Here is an 18,700-nt window from a genome sequence, read left to right on the forward strand (position 1 = left end):
AATCACTTAACATTTTGTCCACAAGATCGTTTCTCCAACAAAGCAGGAGCATCCACCTTGACTTTGGAGCAGGATCTGAATCAAGAATCTATGATTAAAATGCAAGAGTGCTAACCAATGAGTCATCTCCAAGCCTGTAGTGGTCTCAGCTCTGTGACTATTACATAGAAATCTGGTCTAGTATGCCTTGGTATGTTTCGTTGGTATATTGGAGGAATGTGCAGTCTGATTCACAAGAGACTGCAGTTGCTGGATTCCGGAGCAACATTCAAAAAGCTGAAGGGACTCAAAGATTCAGGCAACATCAATTGAGGAAAATGGGCAACTGATGTCTCAAACTGAAATACTGACTGTCATTTCCTTCGACTGACGCTGCCTGACCTGCTGAGTTCCTTCAGAGCTTTGTGCAATGTGCCATTTGATGCCTTGTTCTATCAGTAGCAGACCCTTGGTGTTGATTAATATCTGCTCAGAATCTTACCACCATCCGTGTTCCTGCCTGAGCTGTTCTGTTTGGCGTTTTCATGCAGCAGTTGGAACCAGTCCCTGAGTCGGTCGCCAAGATCTGCGAGGTCCTGCCCTGTGCATCCAGCTAGATGGAGAGACAGAAAGTTGATGTGAACATTTGGGTTTTGGTGACGCTGGACTTTGGACTGGGGACAATGTAACCCTTGTCCATTGATTGGAGACATGGTGGGTGGTAAGAAAGGATCTCTGGGAGGAATTTGAGGACAAAGCTGGGCAACTGTGTGCCATAGTAGTGTGGCCGTTAGGCAATGTCTTACAGTGCTAGCTCTGAGATCAATTCCTGACACTGTCTGTATGATCCTCCTGTGACCACGTGGGCTTCCTCTGGGTGTTCTGGTTTCCTCCCACTTCCCAAAGCGTTAGGGTTAGCAAGTTGTGGGCAGCCTACGCTGGTGCTGGAAGCATAGCAACACTTGCGGGCTACCTCCAGCACATCCTCGACACAAATGACACATTTCGATGTACATGTGACAAATAAAACTGACCTTAAAACTGGTGAGGGCACAAAGCAGACCAATTGGCTGCCTGTCTGATAGTCAGCTTGACCTAATCAACGATCTCAGAAGCAGGAAGATCTTGCAACAAACACTGAACATATCTTTGGCTGTTTTGTCGGACAGCCCTGTTTTCTGAAGGTCCACGATAATGGGTATAGGTTGCCTCACATCTAAAACTGCTGCAGGCAGACAAACAGAGACCAGCGGAGAAGTCTCAATGGGTCTACTGGCCTAATTCTGCTCCAATACCTTATGGCCACAGCTATGACTGTTATATAACATCAATATCTTTTTGTCACATGGTAGGCCAATCAGAGAGTCCTTGGGCCTTTTTCCCAACTAACATTACCCAAAGACCTTCGTTAGTAAGGAAGAAAAGGAAAATACATTGTTTATTAAATAGTACTCATATAGCACAAATCTAAGTTCATTAGTACCCTGAAGTTTAAAGTACACTGGAACAATAAGTAAAAGGTCAGGTTAATTATTTCATGTATAAACTTATTAGGAAATGGAATCTAACATCTATAAAAACACATTAGTCACGACCAGCTCTGGAGCATAAAATCCTGGGGAAATAAGTTCACAAAGGAGAAATTCTTCAGTTACTGGGGTTAATCCTGTGGCATAATATTGGCTGCCATCTGTACTCAATCCAACAGACTGCATTCCACTGACATTAACCGAAGTGAATGTGTGCAGATGGCAATTGTTGGCATTCAATATTCATGAATGGCCAAAGTCCAGGTCGAAGCCCAAAAGTCAATCGGAAGTCCAGAAGTTGAGGCCTGAATGCTGGAGCCTGGGTCTGCAAATCTCTGCGAGTCCTCTGGGGGGGGGGGGGGTCTAATGGTCAGAAATGCACGCGTCTGCTGGAGGCTGGAGGCCAAAGAAGATGGCCTGTCCTGGGGTCAGAGAACTGTGTATTTGTTTGGTCAGATGGGAGGGAGCTACGGGGCTTGTTCTGCCGTTGTCATTTGGTATGTTCTGTTTTGTTGTGTTGTTCTGCCAAGTATTGTGGGCATGCATGAATTTGTGGCGACCCCAGCGCTCCCTTGGTTGTGTTGGCACATTTCACTGCACATGTTTCAATATGCATGTGATAAATAAATCTAAATCAAAGATGAACCCCTCTCCCCCAACCAAAGTGCAACTTGAAGCTACAATCTTATATTCAATCATTAACTCCCAGAGTGGTAGATATTGAAACTTGCTGCAATAGCAAATGGTGGTAGGGTGATTGTTAGTTTAAGTAGATATCTGTCTTAAGGGATATGGAGCAAAAAGGGTGGCACCTGTCTACCTCAGTGAAAGGGGAGTCTGTGTGGGCTCGAGGCTGTGAGTGGCCTTATATTTTCTCTATGCTGTACTTACTGGCCACCAATAGGCAAACAGACACTTAATGACAAAGATAGAGGCCATTTGCTTTGCCAGTCAAAGGGAATAATGTATTGACCAAGGTGTAAAATTAGCATTTGTTTAGATAGATGGCTCAAAAGCTCAATGACATGCTTAAAGTGCTGGAGGAACTCAGCAGTACCTATGGAGAAGAATAAGTAGTGTACGTTTTGGGCTGAGATCCTTTATTGGGACTGGAAAGGAAGTGGGGAGAAGGGATGTTGTACAGGCTAGAAGGTGATAGGTGAAACCAGGAGAGGGGAAGGTGGGTGGGTGGGCGAGGGGAGATGAAGAAAGAAGCTGGGAGGGGATAGGTGGAAAAGGTAAAGGGCTGAAGAAGAAGCAATCTAATAGGAGAAGACAGTGCACCATGGAGGAAAGGGAAGGAGGAGGGAAAGCAGAGGGAGGTGACGGGCAGGTGAGAAGAAAAGGAGTGAGAGGGTAACGTGAATGGAAAAAGAGAGTAAGAGGGAGGGGGAAGTGAAAACTGAATATTGGAGAAGTCATTATTCATGCCATCTGGTTGGAGGCTACATAGACAAATTATGAGGTGTTACTCCTCCAGCCTGAGTTTGGCCTCATCATAGTAACAGAGGGGACCATGGACAGACATGGCAGAATGGGAATGGGAAGGCAAATTGAAATGGATAGTCACAGGGAGATCTTGCCTTTTGTGGAGAACAGAGCGACAAAGCAGTCCTCCAATCTGCACTGGGCCTCACCGACGTTGAGGGGGCTACACCGAAAGCATCGGATTCAACAGACTCTCAGGCAAGGTGTCGCCTCACCTGGAAGGACTGTTTAAGGTCCTGAACGTGGTGAGGGAAGAGGTGTAAAGGCAGGTGTAGCACTTGTCACACTTGCAGGGATCTGTGCCAAGTGGGAGATCAGTGAGGAGGATTTCCAGCATCTGCCGAATCTGTTGTGTTTATCAACAGATATAAAGCAAAGATGGAATTAACTGTCTTCCCACACGTACCTGAGATGGAGACTCATTGTTTCTAATACAATCTCGCAAAAGATAGTTTAGTGACAACCATACACATCAGCTGTAGAATCAGAAATAAAGGTGGTGCATTTGTCTCCTTTTGTTACTGGTGTGGACAGGTTACTGTTTATGCTGAGGTGGTTTAGGACATTGGAGAATCACCCTCACGTAGGATGACTACTTGACTGGTGGACTGGCTTCAAAGAAGACATTTTCTTCAGTTTTATGCATTTGTCCATGAAGGTGCCACACTGGGCCACTGGGCTGCAGTTAAGCTGATGAAAAGGGGGTTGAACTGAGAGCAGAACCTGAGGTCCCTCTAACCATCTCCACCACTCAGCAAAATCATGGCTCATCCTTTGTCTGTGCGGCACAGTGGCACCGCTGGTAGAGATGCTGGCGACACAGGTTCAGTCCTGACCTCCACTACTGTCTATGCGTGGAGTTTGCGTGTTCTCCCTGTGGTTGTGTGAGTTTCCTCCCATATCCCAAAGTCGTGTAGGTTGGTAAGTTAATCATTGACAATTGACCCTAGAGTTGGTGGGCGATAGAACTGAAAGTGGTGAAGGGAGAACAGGCTACAGGGAAAATAGTGGGAGAAGGGGAGTGCACTGCGATTTGAATGGGCTCGAGGGGCCGAATGGCAATATGGAAGTCTACATGATTCTCTTCACTCCATTTTCCCTAATGTCCAAAACCCTATCTATCTTAGCCTTGAATAAGCTTAATAGCTGAGCACCCAGAGTTTAGCTGTAAGTTAAAATGAGCATGGCTTTCACCAAGATTGCCCTGATCGTCACTAGTCCTCTGGGCCTGTGTCTGACACTCACCTGGCTTGTTGCCGGGATCAGAGGTTGCCATGTGCTCTGCTGGACACGGGCAGTTGCCTGCACACTGTTGGGTAAGCTGTTTCCCAGTCAGGCATACCTGCAGCTCGAGTTTGCACTATAAGAGGGGGAATGAGGGAAACGAAAGGACAAAAGAAAGCCGGAGATAAAGAAAGATTAGAACCAGTCAATGTGATGATCTCATTTGAACAATGTCCAAAGTTGTTAACTGCAGAATGAGCTGTCAGCTAATTAATCCTTTTTATTATTTCCATTCGGTTTTCTTTTTCCTTCTACAAAGCTTATTTTCATTCTAGTTTAATGAGTGGCATTGGGTACGCATCCAACACTGCATGGATAAACGCAGTAAGTCACCCTCTTGAGCCCTTAGCACAGAACATGGAATCCAATCAAAAAAATGAGATGGCATAACTTAATAAAGATCACTTAACTTACTCAGTTTTGCAATTAGTTTCCAGGGAAAGGAGCAATGAGACTACGATTAGCTTTAGTTCAAAGTTCAAAGTAAATTTTATTATCAAAGTATATATATGTCACCATATAAAATCTTGAGATTTGTTTTCTTGTAGCATACTCAACAAATCTATAGAATGGTAACTATAACAGGAATGTAGAAGACAACAACTGTGCAAATGCAAATATAAAAAAAGAGCAATAAATAATGAGAACACGAGATGAAGAGTCCTTGAATGTGAGTTTGTTGGTTGTAGGAACGTTTCAATGAGGAGGCGAGTGAAGTTGAATGTTGGTCAACCCTTCATTCAAGACTCTGATGTTTGAGGGGTTGTAACTGTTCTTGAACCTAGTGGTGCAAGTCCTGAGGCTTTTGTACCTTCTACCTAATGGCAGCAGTGAGAAGAGAGCATGACCAGGGTGGTGGGGATCCCTGATGATGGATGCTATGACAGAGTATAGTGTAGATGCGCTCGTGATTGGGAGGACTTTTCCCGTGACGGACTGGGCCGAATTTTGTAGGATTTTCTGTTTAAAGGTATTGGTGTTTCCATACCAGGCTGTGATGCAGCCAGTCAAAATGCTCTCCACTACACATCTATATAAGTTATCACATGTGCATCGAAACATACAGTGAAATGCATCATTTGTATCAAAGACCCTCATAGTCCGCGATGTGTTAGAGGCAAGTTGCATGTGTTGCCATGTTCCAGCACCAACATAGCATGCCCACAACCTACTGACCCTAACCTTTGGGTCTTTGGGCTGTGGGAGAAAACCAGAGCACCCAAAGGAAACGCATGCAGCACGGGGAGTATGTACAAACTCCTTACAGACAGTGGTGACAACTGCAACCCTATCTTACAGCACATGGTAACAGCATTGCACTAACTGCGACACTGCAGCACTGCCCAATTCTCAGGCTGCATCAGTTCCCCCACAGGCTGAGTCCCAATGAGAGATGCTGTAACCCAATCTCATCCACAGGAGACATTTGTGGGTTAGTGAATCACTCATATGCCCTACTATTAGAAAGTCATCGGTTCAAATCCCACGTAGAGACTTGGGTATATAACATTGCAGAACTGAGGACCGATACTGCTGCCCCATGGATAAAATAAATCTCTCAGGTCAAATAATCTACTGTTATGAAAAGGGGAATGTGGGATTATCCCTCATGTCCTCACTGGTATTTACTCTTGAACACAGTTAAAATAATCTGATTGTGATTACATTTCTAACAGCGGGATCTTGATGTGCAGAGCTGTCAGCGTACCGCTTTACAGCCTCAGTGACTGGGGCTCAATTCCCACAGCTGTCCATAAGGAATTTCTAATTTCTCCTTGGTACACTGGTTTCCTCTCACATTCCAAAGATGTATGGTTTAGGCGTGTGGGCATGCTACACTGGTGCTGGGAGCCTGGCAACACTTGTGGGCTGCTCCTTGAACATCCTCCAACAGTGTTGGTTGTTGACACAAACAATGCACTTCATGTAAGTGTGACAAACAAAAAGCTAATCTTTAAGATATCAGCTGCTGCGTTTCCCAGTTTGTAAAGTTGATTACCCGCCAACGCCAACACTACATTCCCTACTGGCACGCACAGGAATGGGGCTGAAGGAGACAAGGCTGGTCCCAGCATTACCTGAGTGGTTTTACTCTTGTGGGATAAAGTGGGGGTGGATGGAGGAAGTTAGTGATACTGAAGATTGGTGTATTTGAAAACATGCCCCTCCATCAAGAGACAGCTGACCATTCTGCCTGCATCTCCAAGGCTGGTGTCATGGTGACTGGTCTCGATACAGTATTTATTAAACATGAACTTTCACCCAAGGGAGCTGGATAAAAGCTTGAACGGGAGATTATAATAAGACGGCAAGACTAGAATACTGAGTTAGTTCCCATGTCCAATAATTCCAGAGAAAATGCGTGAAGCAGATACAAAAACATTTAAACTACATTCAGACAGGTACATGGATAGAGAAGGTTCAAAGGGATTTGGGTTAAACATGGGCACGTTAGACTGGCTTAGACAGGCATCTTGTTCAGCTTGGATGGATTGAGCTAAATGGCTAAGGGGGCCGATGCTGTATGACTCTATGACCCTCTGACTAGTGAGTTACAGAAAAGTACAACATAGAAACAGATCTTTCGGCCCATCTAGAACCATTTAAACAGCCTACTCCCATCGACCTGCACTGGGACCGTACCCTGCCATACCCCTACTATCTATGTACCAATTCAACCTTCTCTGAAATGTTGAAATCAAGCTCACATGCACCACTTACACTAGCAGCTCGTTCCACTCTTTCACAACCTCTTGAGTGAAGAAGTTTCCTGTCATGTTCCCCTTAAACTTTTACCTTTCACCCTTAACCTATGACCTCTGGTTGTAAGTTCCACCCAACCTCAGTGGAAAAAGCCTGCTTGCATTTACCTATCTATACCCCTCATAATTTTGTATACCTCTATCAAATCTCCTCTCAACCTTCTACATTCCAAGGAATAAAGTCCTAATCAATTCAATCTTTCCATGTAGGCAATGTCCTTGTAAGTTTTCTCTGTACTCTTTCCTTATTTACATCTTTTCTGTAGGTAGGTGACCAGAACTGTACACAACACTCCAAATTAGGCCTCACCAATGTCTTATCCACGTCAACAGGAGGCTGCACGAGGAGCTTTTTCCAAGCAACAAAGGTGAAAAAAGCAGAAGGGAGGATGATCAGAGGAGGTGGCTCCACACCGTGGATCACCCTCTAACATGTAGAGCTGAGCTGGGGAGCTCAGACTGGAGACAATGGACTGACAAGTTGGACAAAAGACAGAGAAGAGTTTTTAAATAAAAATCAAAAAAAGGATAGAAGATAGGAATCTGAAATCTGAAAACCCCCCAGAAAATACTCAGCATGTCAGGCAGCATCTGCTGGTGGACAAACAGAGTCAATGTTTCACATTGGCCTCCTACTTTCTTTTGTCCATGTTGCTCTCTCTGACTGTTCCCACTCACTCACTGACCAGATAACCTTGTTTACAGCCTATCCCCATGGTCACCCGAGTTTTACCCTATCAGAGACATAGAACCATAGAACACTACAGTACAGTACAGGCCCTTCAGCCCTCCATGTTGTGCTGACCCATATAATCCTTAAAAGAAAGTACTAAACCCACACTACCCCATAACCCTCTATTTTTCTTTCATCCATGTGCCTGTCCAAGAGGCTCTTGAATACCCCTAATGTTTTAGCCTCCATCACCATCCCTGGGAGTCAATCCAGGCACTCACAACCCTCTGTGTAAAAAAAAACTTACCCCTGATGTCTCCCCTAAACTTCCCTCCCTTAATTTTGTACATATGCCCTCTGGTGTTTGGGAAACAGGTACTGACTATCCACCCTATCTATGCCTCTAATAATCCTGTAGACCTCTATCAAGTCCCCTCTCATTCTTTACAGCTACATCTACAGCTTTACAAGCTTCTTTTCTCTCCTTCCCAGTTCTGACACAGGGGCTTCAGCCTAAAATATTGACCCCGTTTCTCTTCCCACAGGTGTGGCCTGACCAGACAAGTATTTACAGTGTTGTCTGTTTTTACATTATATGAGGAATTTTAAAATCAGTACTTGGGGAGTTCGGTGATCGAGGAATGAACAGCCTGGTATAATGAAATAAATTGAAATTGGCAATCATAAATAAAATACAGCCTTCCTGTGATAAATGAGATTGAACAAAACACTTGCAATTTGCTATAAATAGCTTAACTACAAATACGGAATGAATATTAACATGACCCCTGTAACTACCAACAAACTGACAGTGACATTCGGAGATATATCTATCAATTCAGGCAACATAGGTAAATCTGACAACTTCAGATACAATTTCATTTTGTCTTTTTCAAACCAGATTTGCAGGATCTGGTTTGCAGGATCAGATTTGCAGGAACCAGAGTGCCAGAGCAGATATTGGAGCAACGGTGAAAATAAATGATGCAAAGTCACAAATAGAAGGGTTGTGCGTGGTGGTAATAATCTTCTCAGGTGTGTCTATTTCAATGCAAGGAGTATTGTGGGGAAGGCTGATGAGCTGAGGGCATGGATTGACACATGGAATTATGACATTATAGCCATTAGTGAAACTTGGCTACAGGAGGGGCAGGACTGGCAGCTTAATGTTCCAGGGTCCCGTGTTTCAGACGTGATAGAGGCAGAGGAATGAAGGGTGGGGGGTGGGGGCTGGCATTGCTAGTCTGGGAAAATGTTACAGCAGTGCTCAGGCAGGACAGATTAGGGGGCTTGTCCACCAAGGCCATATGGGTGGAGCTGAGAAACAAGAAAGGTATGACCACATTAATGGGGTTGTATTATAGACCACCCAATAGTCAGTGAGAATTGGAGGAGCAAATCTGCAGAGAGATAGCAGACAGCTGCAGGAAATACAAAGTTGTGATAGTAGGGGATTTTAATTTTCCACATATTGATTGGGACTCCCATACTATTAAAGGTCTAGATGGGTTACAGTTTGTAAAATGTGTTCAGGAAAGTTTTCTAAATTAATATATAGAGGTACCAACTAGAGAATGCAATGTTAGATCTCCTATTAAGAAACAAGTTAGGACAGGTGACGGAAGTGTGTGTAGGGGAACATTTTGGTTCTAGTGATCATAACACCATTAGTTTCAACTCAACTTGATCATGGATAAAGAGATCTTGTCCTCGGGTTGAGGTTGTAAACTGGAAAGAGGCCAAATTTGAAGAAATGAGAAAAGATCTAAAAAGCGTGGATTGGGACAGGTTGTTCTCTGGCAAGGATGTGATTGGTAAGTGGAAGGCTTTCAATGGAGAAATTTTGAGAGTGCACAGTTTGTATGTTCCTGTCAGGATTAAAGGCAAAGTGAATAAGAATAAGGAACCTTGGTTCTCAAGGGATATTGGAACTCTGATAAAGAAGAGAGAGATGTATGACATGTATAGGAAACAGGGAGCAAATAAGGTGCTTGAGGAGTATAAAAAGTGCAAAAATAACTTAAGAAAGAAATCAGAAGGGCTAAAAGAAGACATGAAGTTGCTTTGGCAGTCAAGGTGAAGGATAATCCAAACAGCTTCTGCAGGTATATTAAGAGCAAAAGGATAGTAAGGGATAAAATTGGTCTTCTTGAAGATCAGAGTGGTCGGCTATGTATGGAACCAAAGGAAATGGGAGAGATATTAAATGGGATTTTTGCGTCTGTATTTACTAAGGAAACTGGCATGGAGTCAATGGAAATAAGGCAAACATGTAGTGAGGTCGTGGAACCTATACAGTTTGAAGAGGAGGAGGTGCTTGTTATCTTGAGGCAAATCAGAGTAGATAAATCCCCAGGACCTGACAGGGTATTCCCTCGGACCTTGAAGGAGACTAGTGTTGAAATTGCAGGGGCCCTGGCAGATATATTTAAAATATCACTATCTACGGGTAAGGTGCCGGATGATTGGAGGATAGCTCATGTAGTTCCGTTGTTTAAAAAAGGCTTTAAAAGTAATCCGGGAAATTATAGGTTGGTAAATTTGATGTTGGTAGTAGGTAAATTATTGGAAGGAGTACTAAGAGATAGGATCTACAAGTATTTGGATAGATAGGGACTTTTAGGGAGAGTCAACATGGCTTTGTGCATGGTAGGTCACGTTTAACAAATCTGTTAGAGATTTTCAAGGAGGTTACCAGGAAAGTGGATGAAGGGAAGGCAGTGGATGTTGTATACATGGACTTCAGTAAGGCCTTTGACAAGGCCCCGCATGGGAGGTTAGTTAGGAAGATTCAGTTGCTAGGTATACATGGTGAGTTAGAAAATTGGATTAGACATTGGCTCAATGGGAGAAGTCAGAGAGTGGTAGTGGAGGATTGCTTCTCTGAGTGGAGGCCTGTGACTAGTGGTGTGCCACAGGGATCAGTGCTGGGTCCATTGTTTTTTGTCATCTACATCAATGATCTGGATGATAATGTGGTAAATTGGATCAGCAAATTTGCTGATGATACAAAGACTGTTGATGTAGTGGACAGTGAGGAAGGTTTTCAAAGCTTGAAGAGGGATTTGGACCAGCTGGAAAAATGGGCTGAACAATGGCAGATGGAGTTTAATACAGACAAGTGTGAGGTATTGCACTTTGGAAGGACAAACTAAGGTAGAACATACAAGGTAAACGGTAGGGCACTGAGGAGTGCAGTAGAAGAGGGATCTGGGAATACAGATACAAAATTTCCTAAAAGTGGCGTCACAGGTAGATAGGGTAGTAAAGAGAGCTTTTGGTACATTGGCCTTTATAAGTCAAAGTACTGAGTATAAGAGTTCGAATGTTATGGTGAGGTTGTGTAAGGCATTGGTGAGGCCGAATTTGGAGTATTGTGTGCAGTTTTGGTCACCAAATTACAGGAAGGATATTAATAAGGTTGAAAGATTGCAGAGAAGGTTGATGAGGATGTTGCCGGGACTTGAGAAACTGAGTTACGGAGAAAGGTTGAATAGGTTAGGACCTTATTCCCTGGATCGTAGAAGAATGAGAAGGATGTTTCCAAATCCCTATGTTGTAAAAACAAGGAGTATATCAGACAGACTCATCAAGTACAATTTCATGGGAGTTACTTTAATGAACTGAGACTTGCCCATCACATTCTCAAACTCCAAAAAATGATAATAATAATTCCCACCAACAGAAAATCATTCCTAATTGACTGCAAGATTTATACATCTAAATAATAGATTACAAAACTGTCAGCCTGTCCTCTATCAATCTAGAGCGCCTGCTGAAGAACAATATCACTGAAGGGAATGCTACATATTACACACAACTGCAGTAGAATATATCGCTTTACATGGGAAATGGCAAGATATATTAGTGGATTTCAGATTTCTGAATGGACAATGAATCCATGTACACCACTTCATTATTCTTATTTATTTTTCCCTCTCTTTTTAAACAACTTAATTTATATATATTGTATATATACAATTGTAATTTGTAGTTTATTTATGTATTGCTGCTGCAAAACAACAAATTTCATGACAAATGCCAGTAATACTAAACCTGATTCCAATCACTGATAGCCAGAGATGTTTTCCCAGGGTGGAAGTGGCTAATACAAGAGGGGTATAATTTTAAAGTAATTAGGGGAAAGTAAGGGGGGATGTCAGATGAACGTTATTTTACACAGGGAGTGGTGGGTGCATGAACACCCTGCCAGGGGTAGTGGTAGAGGCAGATGTGTTAGGGGCGTTTAAGAAACTCATGGATTAAAGAAAAATGGAGGGCAATGTAGAAGGGAATGGTCACGTGACCTTAGAGTAGGTTTAAAGGTCAGGACCATATAGTGGACCTAAGGGCCTGTACTACGCTGAAATGTATTCTATTCTATATAGGCTATCAATGACTCAACCAACACCATTCTTGGAATCCAAATCTAGGCCTCTGTACCTCCCTCTGCATCTGGATCCTTGACCTTCTCACTGGGAGGCCACAATCTGTGCAGATTGGAAATAACATTGCCCCCTCACTGACTATCAGCATGGAGTACCTCAAGAATGCACATTTAGCCCACTGCTCTACTCTCTCTGCACCCATGACTGTGTGGCTAGACACAGCTCAAACAGCACCTACAGATAAGTTTGCTGGTGACAACTATTATTGGCAGAATTTTAGATGGTGATGAAGAGGCAAAAAGGAGCGAGATAGATGAACTGTTGAGAGGTGTGCATCAACAACTTTGCACTCAACGTCAGTGAGGTCAAGGAAATCATGAAGGGGAAGTCGAGGGAACCAGTCCTCATTGAGGGATCAGAACTGGAAAGAGTGAGCAGTTTCAAATTCCTGAGTGTCAACATCTCTGAAGATCTATCCTGTGCCCAACATACTGATGCAATTACAAAGGAGGCAAGACAGTGGCTATACTTCATTAGGAGTTTGAGGAAAACTGGTACGTTGCCAAGATGTCCCATGGAAAGCATTCTAACTCATTGCATCACCATCTGGTATGGAGGGGTCACTGCACAGGATCGGAAAAAGCTACAGGAAGTTGTAAACCTTATGATCTGCATCATGGCCACTAGCCTTCATAGCAATGAGGACACCTTCAAAAGCCAATGCCTCAAAAAGGTGGTATCCATCATTCAGTACCCCCACCACCCAGGACATGCTCTCTTCTCAATGCTGCCATCAAGGAGAAGGTACAGCAGCCTGAAGACACTCAACATTTCAGGAACAACTTCCCTGCCACCATCAGATTTCTGAATGGACAATGAACCAATGAACACCACCTCAGTATTTTACCTCTCATTTTGCACTCTTTTCTTTTTTATGTGTAATTTACAGTTTTTATTATGTATTGTAATGCACCACTGCCACAAAAAAACAACAGATTTCACATATGCTAGTGATATTAAACTTGATTCTGATCCAACCACCTTTAGCACCATTACCAATGAAAGCCTATGAGGTGTTACAGAGTGATAGAGAATATATCGAGATGCTACACCTGACCTAGATCTTTGAAAGAGCTTTATCTGTTGACTCATCTCTCTGTCTTTCTCCTCTATTTTTTAATGTAGTTATTTATCAATTTTATAATTATTTTATTTTTCTTTGCTTCCCCTTTAAGTGGAGTGGTGCAGTCACAGGGAAACAAGCAGAGACCCACCTGGGAAGTGTATGTGTGCCCATCTGTGCCACAAACAGGAGACACTGGAGCTGACTGGCATGGCTTGCAGGGACGCTCCACTTGTTCCACGGACGACTGCTTGATTCTAGTGAAAACAGAGTCCGCAGTGAGCAACACGCCTACAATACTGATTTTCAGAATGTCCTCAAACAGCAGAAATATTGCACAACGTTTCGCAAAAACTGTCACAGAGGGAGAAGACTAACAATGAACCATGTGGGAGGATATTACTGTGAATGATCAAAAGCTTTGCAGAAGTAGTGGGCTTTGAGGAGTGGCAACGAAGAGAAGTAAAGTTCAAAGTAAATTTATCAGCAAAGTATATACATGTTACCATATAGTACCCCGAGGTTCAGTTTCTTGTGGGCATTCTCAGTTAATAGATAGAAACACAACAGAATCAAAGTTAAAGCATACATGAGACAGACAAAGAAACAATGTTCAAAAGACAACAAACTGTGCAAATACAAAAAGAAAAAAATAATAATAATGAAGTGAGATCACCAGAAATATGCTGAGTTAAAAGAGAAAATTGAAAGACTGTGAAACATGAACAGGGCATACATTGTCCCAAAGGTAATTTCTACAGCTGGTATCATCGTAAAGTGACTACACAATAGCATTAAACAATTAGGGCTACACAGTAATATCTATGCAAATCTTCAGAAAGCCACAATACCAAACACTACTAGAGTCATCGGAAGTTCCTAGCAATTGAGAAATGAGCATGCTTGGCTGTGCCAGTACCTCAGGTTCTACCAGCTTGAGCTGAGAAAATAATAATAATTAATAAGCAATAAATATTGCACAGATGTTTAGGGAGGGAATTCCAGAACTTAGGAGCTTGTTAATTAAAGTTACGGCAATTCACTTTGAGAATGATCAAGTAGATGGAGTTGTTTTTAATTTATTCAAGGGATATTGGCTTCGCAGGCTGGGCCAGATCTTCACTGGCCATCACTAGCTGCTCTTGTGAAGGTGGTGGTGAGCTGCCTTCTGAACTGTTGCAGTCCCTGAGGGGTGGTCATGTCTACAGTGCTGTTGGGGTAATAATCCCAGGTTTGAGACCAGACCTAGAGGTGGTTCAGGAGTTGGAGGCCCATCCGTGTGTCTGGGGGTGGCAGGGTGGGAAAGCAGCTTGTTTTGTTGTTGCTCCTTGTTGTATATTGGCTGTGCGTTGTTCTGCCGAACATCGTGGGCATGTTGGCACCGGAACACGTGGCGACACCTGTCGGCTGCCCCAAGCACATTCTCAGATTGTGCTGTTACTGCAAACGACACATTTTACTATATGTTTTGATGTATAAGTGATTAATAAATAAATCTAAAATCAGAGCAGCAACTTCCAGATGATGGTGGTCCCACGCTTTTATAGAATTATAGAGCTGTAGAACACTACAGCACAGAAACAGGCCCTTCATCCCATCTTGTCCATGCAGACCCAATCTTCTACCTGCACCAAAACTATATCCTTCCAAATCTTTCCCATCCAAGCACTTATCCGAACTCCTCTTAAACATTATAATTGAAACTGCATCTCCCACTTCCACTGGCAGCTCATTCCACACTCTAAATTAAAAACACAGTCTCGGCATCTCTAATACATCACTGTAATTTAAACTTTAATTTCAGGAACAAGTCTGATAAATCCCTCTTGGACTCTCTCTGATGCCCTTACTTCCTTCCTCATGTGGTAACCAGAACTGAATACAACACTCCAGCTGAAGTCGGATCAGTTCATCATAACTTTCCTGCTTTCCTAAGAACTTTCTAAGGGTATCCTCTGGAGGCCTATTCCATTATTTTATGAGTTAACAACAAAGAGCTTCCTTCACCTTAGCCGAACTTGAACTGAAGCAAATCCTTAGTGTTTCCCATCTATTCAACTATAACAATGCACTCTGTGTATATGAGGACAATTACCTTCCACAGGAGAGACTCTGTGCATTGATAATTACAATGATCAATAAAACTGGGGTTTAAAAGGATTCTGTTTTGTTTTCAGGGATCATCTTAACATTGGTTGTGCAGTCCTCAAGGACAATTTTTAACCCTCTAGTAATCAACCTTTGTCGAGTTTGCTGACTGAGATATTGCCGTTCACATTAATTACTTTGCAGCTTAAGGTCCTGAGACCAAGAATAACTTGGGATTCATCACTGCCAAATGGTATGGAATGGACGAAGACTGCCCACGACTGCTAAACATATATCATTAACTCCTGATTTCACTGTGCTGCCATTGGTACCCGGGTGTGGCTCAGAAATACAAGGACAGTGGCGATTTGACGGTTGATGGCATTTGTATGTTGTAGTGTTTTTCAATTCGTGTGTTGCTGAGACCGAGTTCCTATTTCTCTCATAGGACCATTCTGTCAGTTTTCATTGCTGGTGTAATGTTCCAGACATAAATCACATCCAACGAGTCCCTTGCACAATAATCCGGCGTCTGCTTCCCTTGGCAAGCATATAACTAATATATCATTATCATAAAGTTATCATTATTGACTGGATGATGTGCATGAGTGTGTGTCTCTTACACGTGTTAGTTAGTTCCTCTCTGCGCCTTGTGGCGCATTAGACGGCAGCCTCACCGGTTCCTTTGCATTGTCTGTTTTTACGCGGCCAAGTTGCTAGCTCGATGCTCAACCCAGCATGGGTGAGCCGGGACCACTTGCCTCGAAGTCTGGTGCAGATGCCACTACACCACCGGCTGGCTGTTCTTAAACGGGTGGCCGCAAGCTATTATCCCTCATGGCCTGGCCAATATTTACGCTTGTACAAACTTGGTTAAAATAATCTGGTCACGATTACCTTCTTATTAGCGGGGGCGTACTGCGCAGAGCAGCTAGTGAAACGCTTTACAGCGCCAGTGATTGGGTTTCAATTCCCTCCACTGTCTGTACATTCCCACCGTACCCATGTGGGTTTGCTCTGGGTTTCCTCCCACAATCTGAAGACTTATGAGTTAGAAAGGGTTAGTAAGCTCTGAGCAAGCTATGTCGGAGCTAGAAGCTTGGTGACACACGCAGGCTGTTCCCAGCACGCCTTTGGGCTGTGTTGGTCACTGACACAAACAACACATTTCACTGTAAGTGTGGTATATAAAGCTGATCTTTAAATCTATTACCAAGGTGGGGGGGAGGGTGTGTGTGTGTGTGTGTGTGGTTAGTAAACTGCATGCCATGGTCAGGATGTGTAACAGCAATTGTGTAACATGATCAAGATGTGTGTGTGTGTGTGTGTGTGTGTGTGTGTGTGTGTGTGTGTGTGTGTGTGTGTGTGTGTGTGTGTGTGTGTGTGTGTGTGTGTGTGTGTGTGTGTGTGTGTGTGTGTGTGTGTGTGTGTGTGTGTGCGTGCGCAACTGTATGTGATTCATTATAAAAATGTGTGGAGTTGTGCACGCACGTCATTAGCACAATGAGTGATTATCTGTATGTCTGCCACTGGTAACTGAAAATACTCAGCAGGTCAGATAACATCTGTGGGGTGAGATACATTTGTCAGAATATAAGACAATGGGTCTCTGATCTAAATCATTAACTCCTTTCCTCTTCCCACGACTGTGGCCTGAACTGTTGGGTCTTTCCAGCGTTTCCTGCTTTTGCTTGTTGGTGGGAGACATGCCACCGCCCACAACTGACCTGTGCTGTAGTTTCTTGCGGCTGATGCACATGGCCCTCTGCTGCCCCTGGGAGATGCACACTTTGTGTCTGCTGCACTTCACCTTCTGACAGGGGTCCTTGGTGGGGTCCAGCGCTGTGGAGGGAACCATACCGCAGTTATTTCCAAGTGAGAGCAGAAAGACGTGGACAATCCCTGGCGCTTGTCAGAATCAGATTCATTATAAGTCGTGAAATCTGCTGTTTTTGTGGCAGCGGTACATAAAATATACTCTAAATTATAACAAGAAATATATATTAAAAATGAAATAAGTGGTGCACAAAGAGAACAAAAATAGTGAGGTAGTGTTCATGGGTTCATTGACCATCAGAGAACTGATGGCACAGGGGAAGAAGCTCTTCCTAAAACATCAGCCTCCTGTACCTCCTCTCTAATGGTAATATTGAGAAGAGAGCATGCCCTGCGTGATGGGGGTCAATGATGGATGCCACCTTTTGAAGCATTGCCGTTTGAATATGCCCTCGATGGTGGGGAGGCTAGTTTCAAGTTTCTCAGTATACACATCACCGACGACCTCATCTGGTCCGTACGCACCAGCTGTGTGGCAAAAGAAAGCACAACAGCGTGTCTTCCACCTCAGGCAACTGAAGAAACTTGACAATGGGCCCCCAAGTCCTCAAGACCTTCTACCGGGGCACCTTTTGAGAGCATCCTGACTGGCTGCACCAACCTCATTGCTAGGCACTGCAGAGAGTGGTACAGACAGCCCAGTCCATCTGTGGATGTGAACTGCCCTCCATTGAGGAAACTTACAGCAGCAGTTGCAGAAAGAAGTCCTGGAGGATCATCAGGGACCCCAACCATAAACTGTTTCAGCTGCTTCCATCTGGCAAACACTTCCACAGCATTAAAGCCAGGACTAACAGGCTATGGGACAGCTTCTTTCTGCAAGCCATTAGGCTTTTAAATTTTCATGTCTCTACATTGCAACGGAGTCATAACACCAAGATTTTAACTCCCTCACGTTGTGGGATGGATGTAAGATTTAAATAAATTTTAATTCCAATTCTAATAATGGAACTGGCCGAGCTTACAACCCACTGCAGCCTTTTCTGATCCAGTGCAGTGGCCCCTCCATACCAGATGGTGATGGAACCAATTAGAATGCCCTCCATAGAGTTTGCTGGAGTTTTGCTTTCCCCTTCTGTTCCTTTTTACCTAATAAACCACCCATCTCCGTGTTCTCTTACAGTATTTAAGTAGCTTTGCTCTCCACCTCATGCTCATGAACGTACAACCTCCTGCTGCTAACCCAGTCCTAGTCTCCTGCTGAGCACCAACTGATATGAAGTGGCTGCTAAGAGGGGGAAGTAGTCCCCATGCCACAGTCTGAGCTGAGTGCATGGGCAGCCAGATTATCTGAGGTGGGTTCCCAGCATTAAAAGCATATGAGCATACCATCCTCTAAATGAGGTCACCTGAAAACTTTTGCAATTATAATAGGTGAAGCATCATTAAGGATCCCTTTGACCCACTATTGTCACGAAGAAGGTATGTATAGAAGCATCAGCACGGGGTAAAAGCTTCTGCCCCCAGTCTGTGAGACTAATAAATACCCTGCCACCACCAAGGTCTTGTCACTGGGAAAGCAGGCTGTTTACTGCTTACTTATGCTGCGC

The 18,700-nt window shown here is 43.6% G+C and overlaps 1 protein-coding gene across 1 annotated transcript in view; it reads right to left on the reverse strand.

Moving 5' to 3' along the window:
* The window catches only part of spock2 (SPARC (osteonectin), cwcv and kazal like domains proteoglycan 2), a 107,497-nt gene that overhangs the window by 17,997 nt on the left and 70,800 nt on the right, over positions 1–18,700 (reverse strand). The window contains exons 3-6 of the mRNA XM_073025373.1: positions 17,042–17,156; positions 13,378–13,483; positions 4,242–4,356; positions 482–592 (exon numbers count right to left, since the gene is read on the reverse strand). Of these exons, the coding sequence (XP_072881474.1) occupies positions 482–592; positions 4,242–4,356; positions 13,378–13,483; positions 17,042–17,156 (447 nt within the window). The remainder of the gene's footprint in view (positions 1–481; positions 593–4,241; positions 4,357–13,377; positions 13,484–17,041; positions 17,157–18,700) is intronic.

Source organism: Hemitrygon akajei, chromosome 21, assembly GCF_048418815.1.
Source record: "Hemitrygon akajei chromosome 21, sHemAka1.3, whole genome shotgun sequence".
NCBI classification, from domain to species: domain Eukaryota; kingdom Metazoa; phylum Chordata; class Chondrichthyes; order Myliobatiformes; family Dasyatidae; genus Hemitrygon; species Hemitrygon akajei.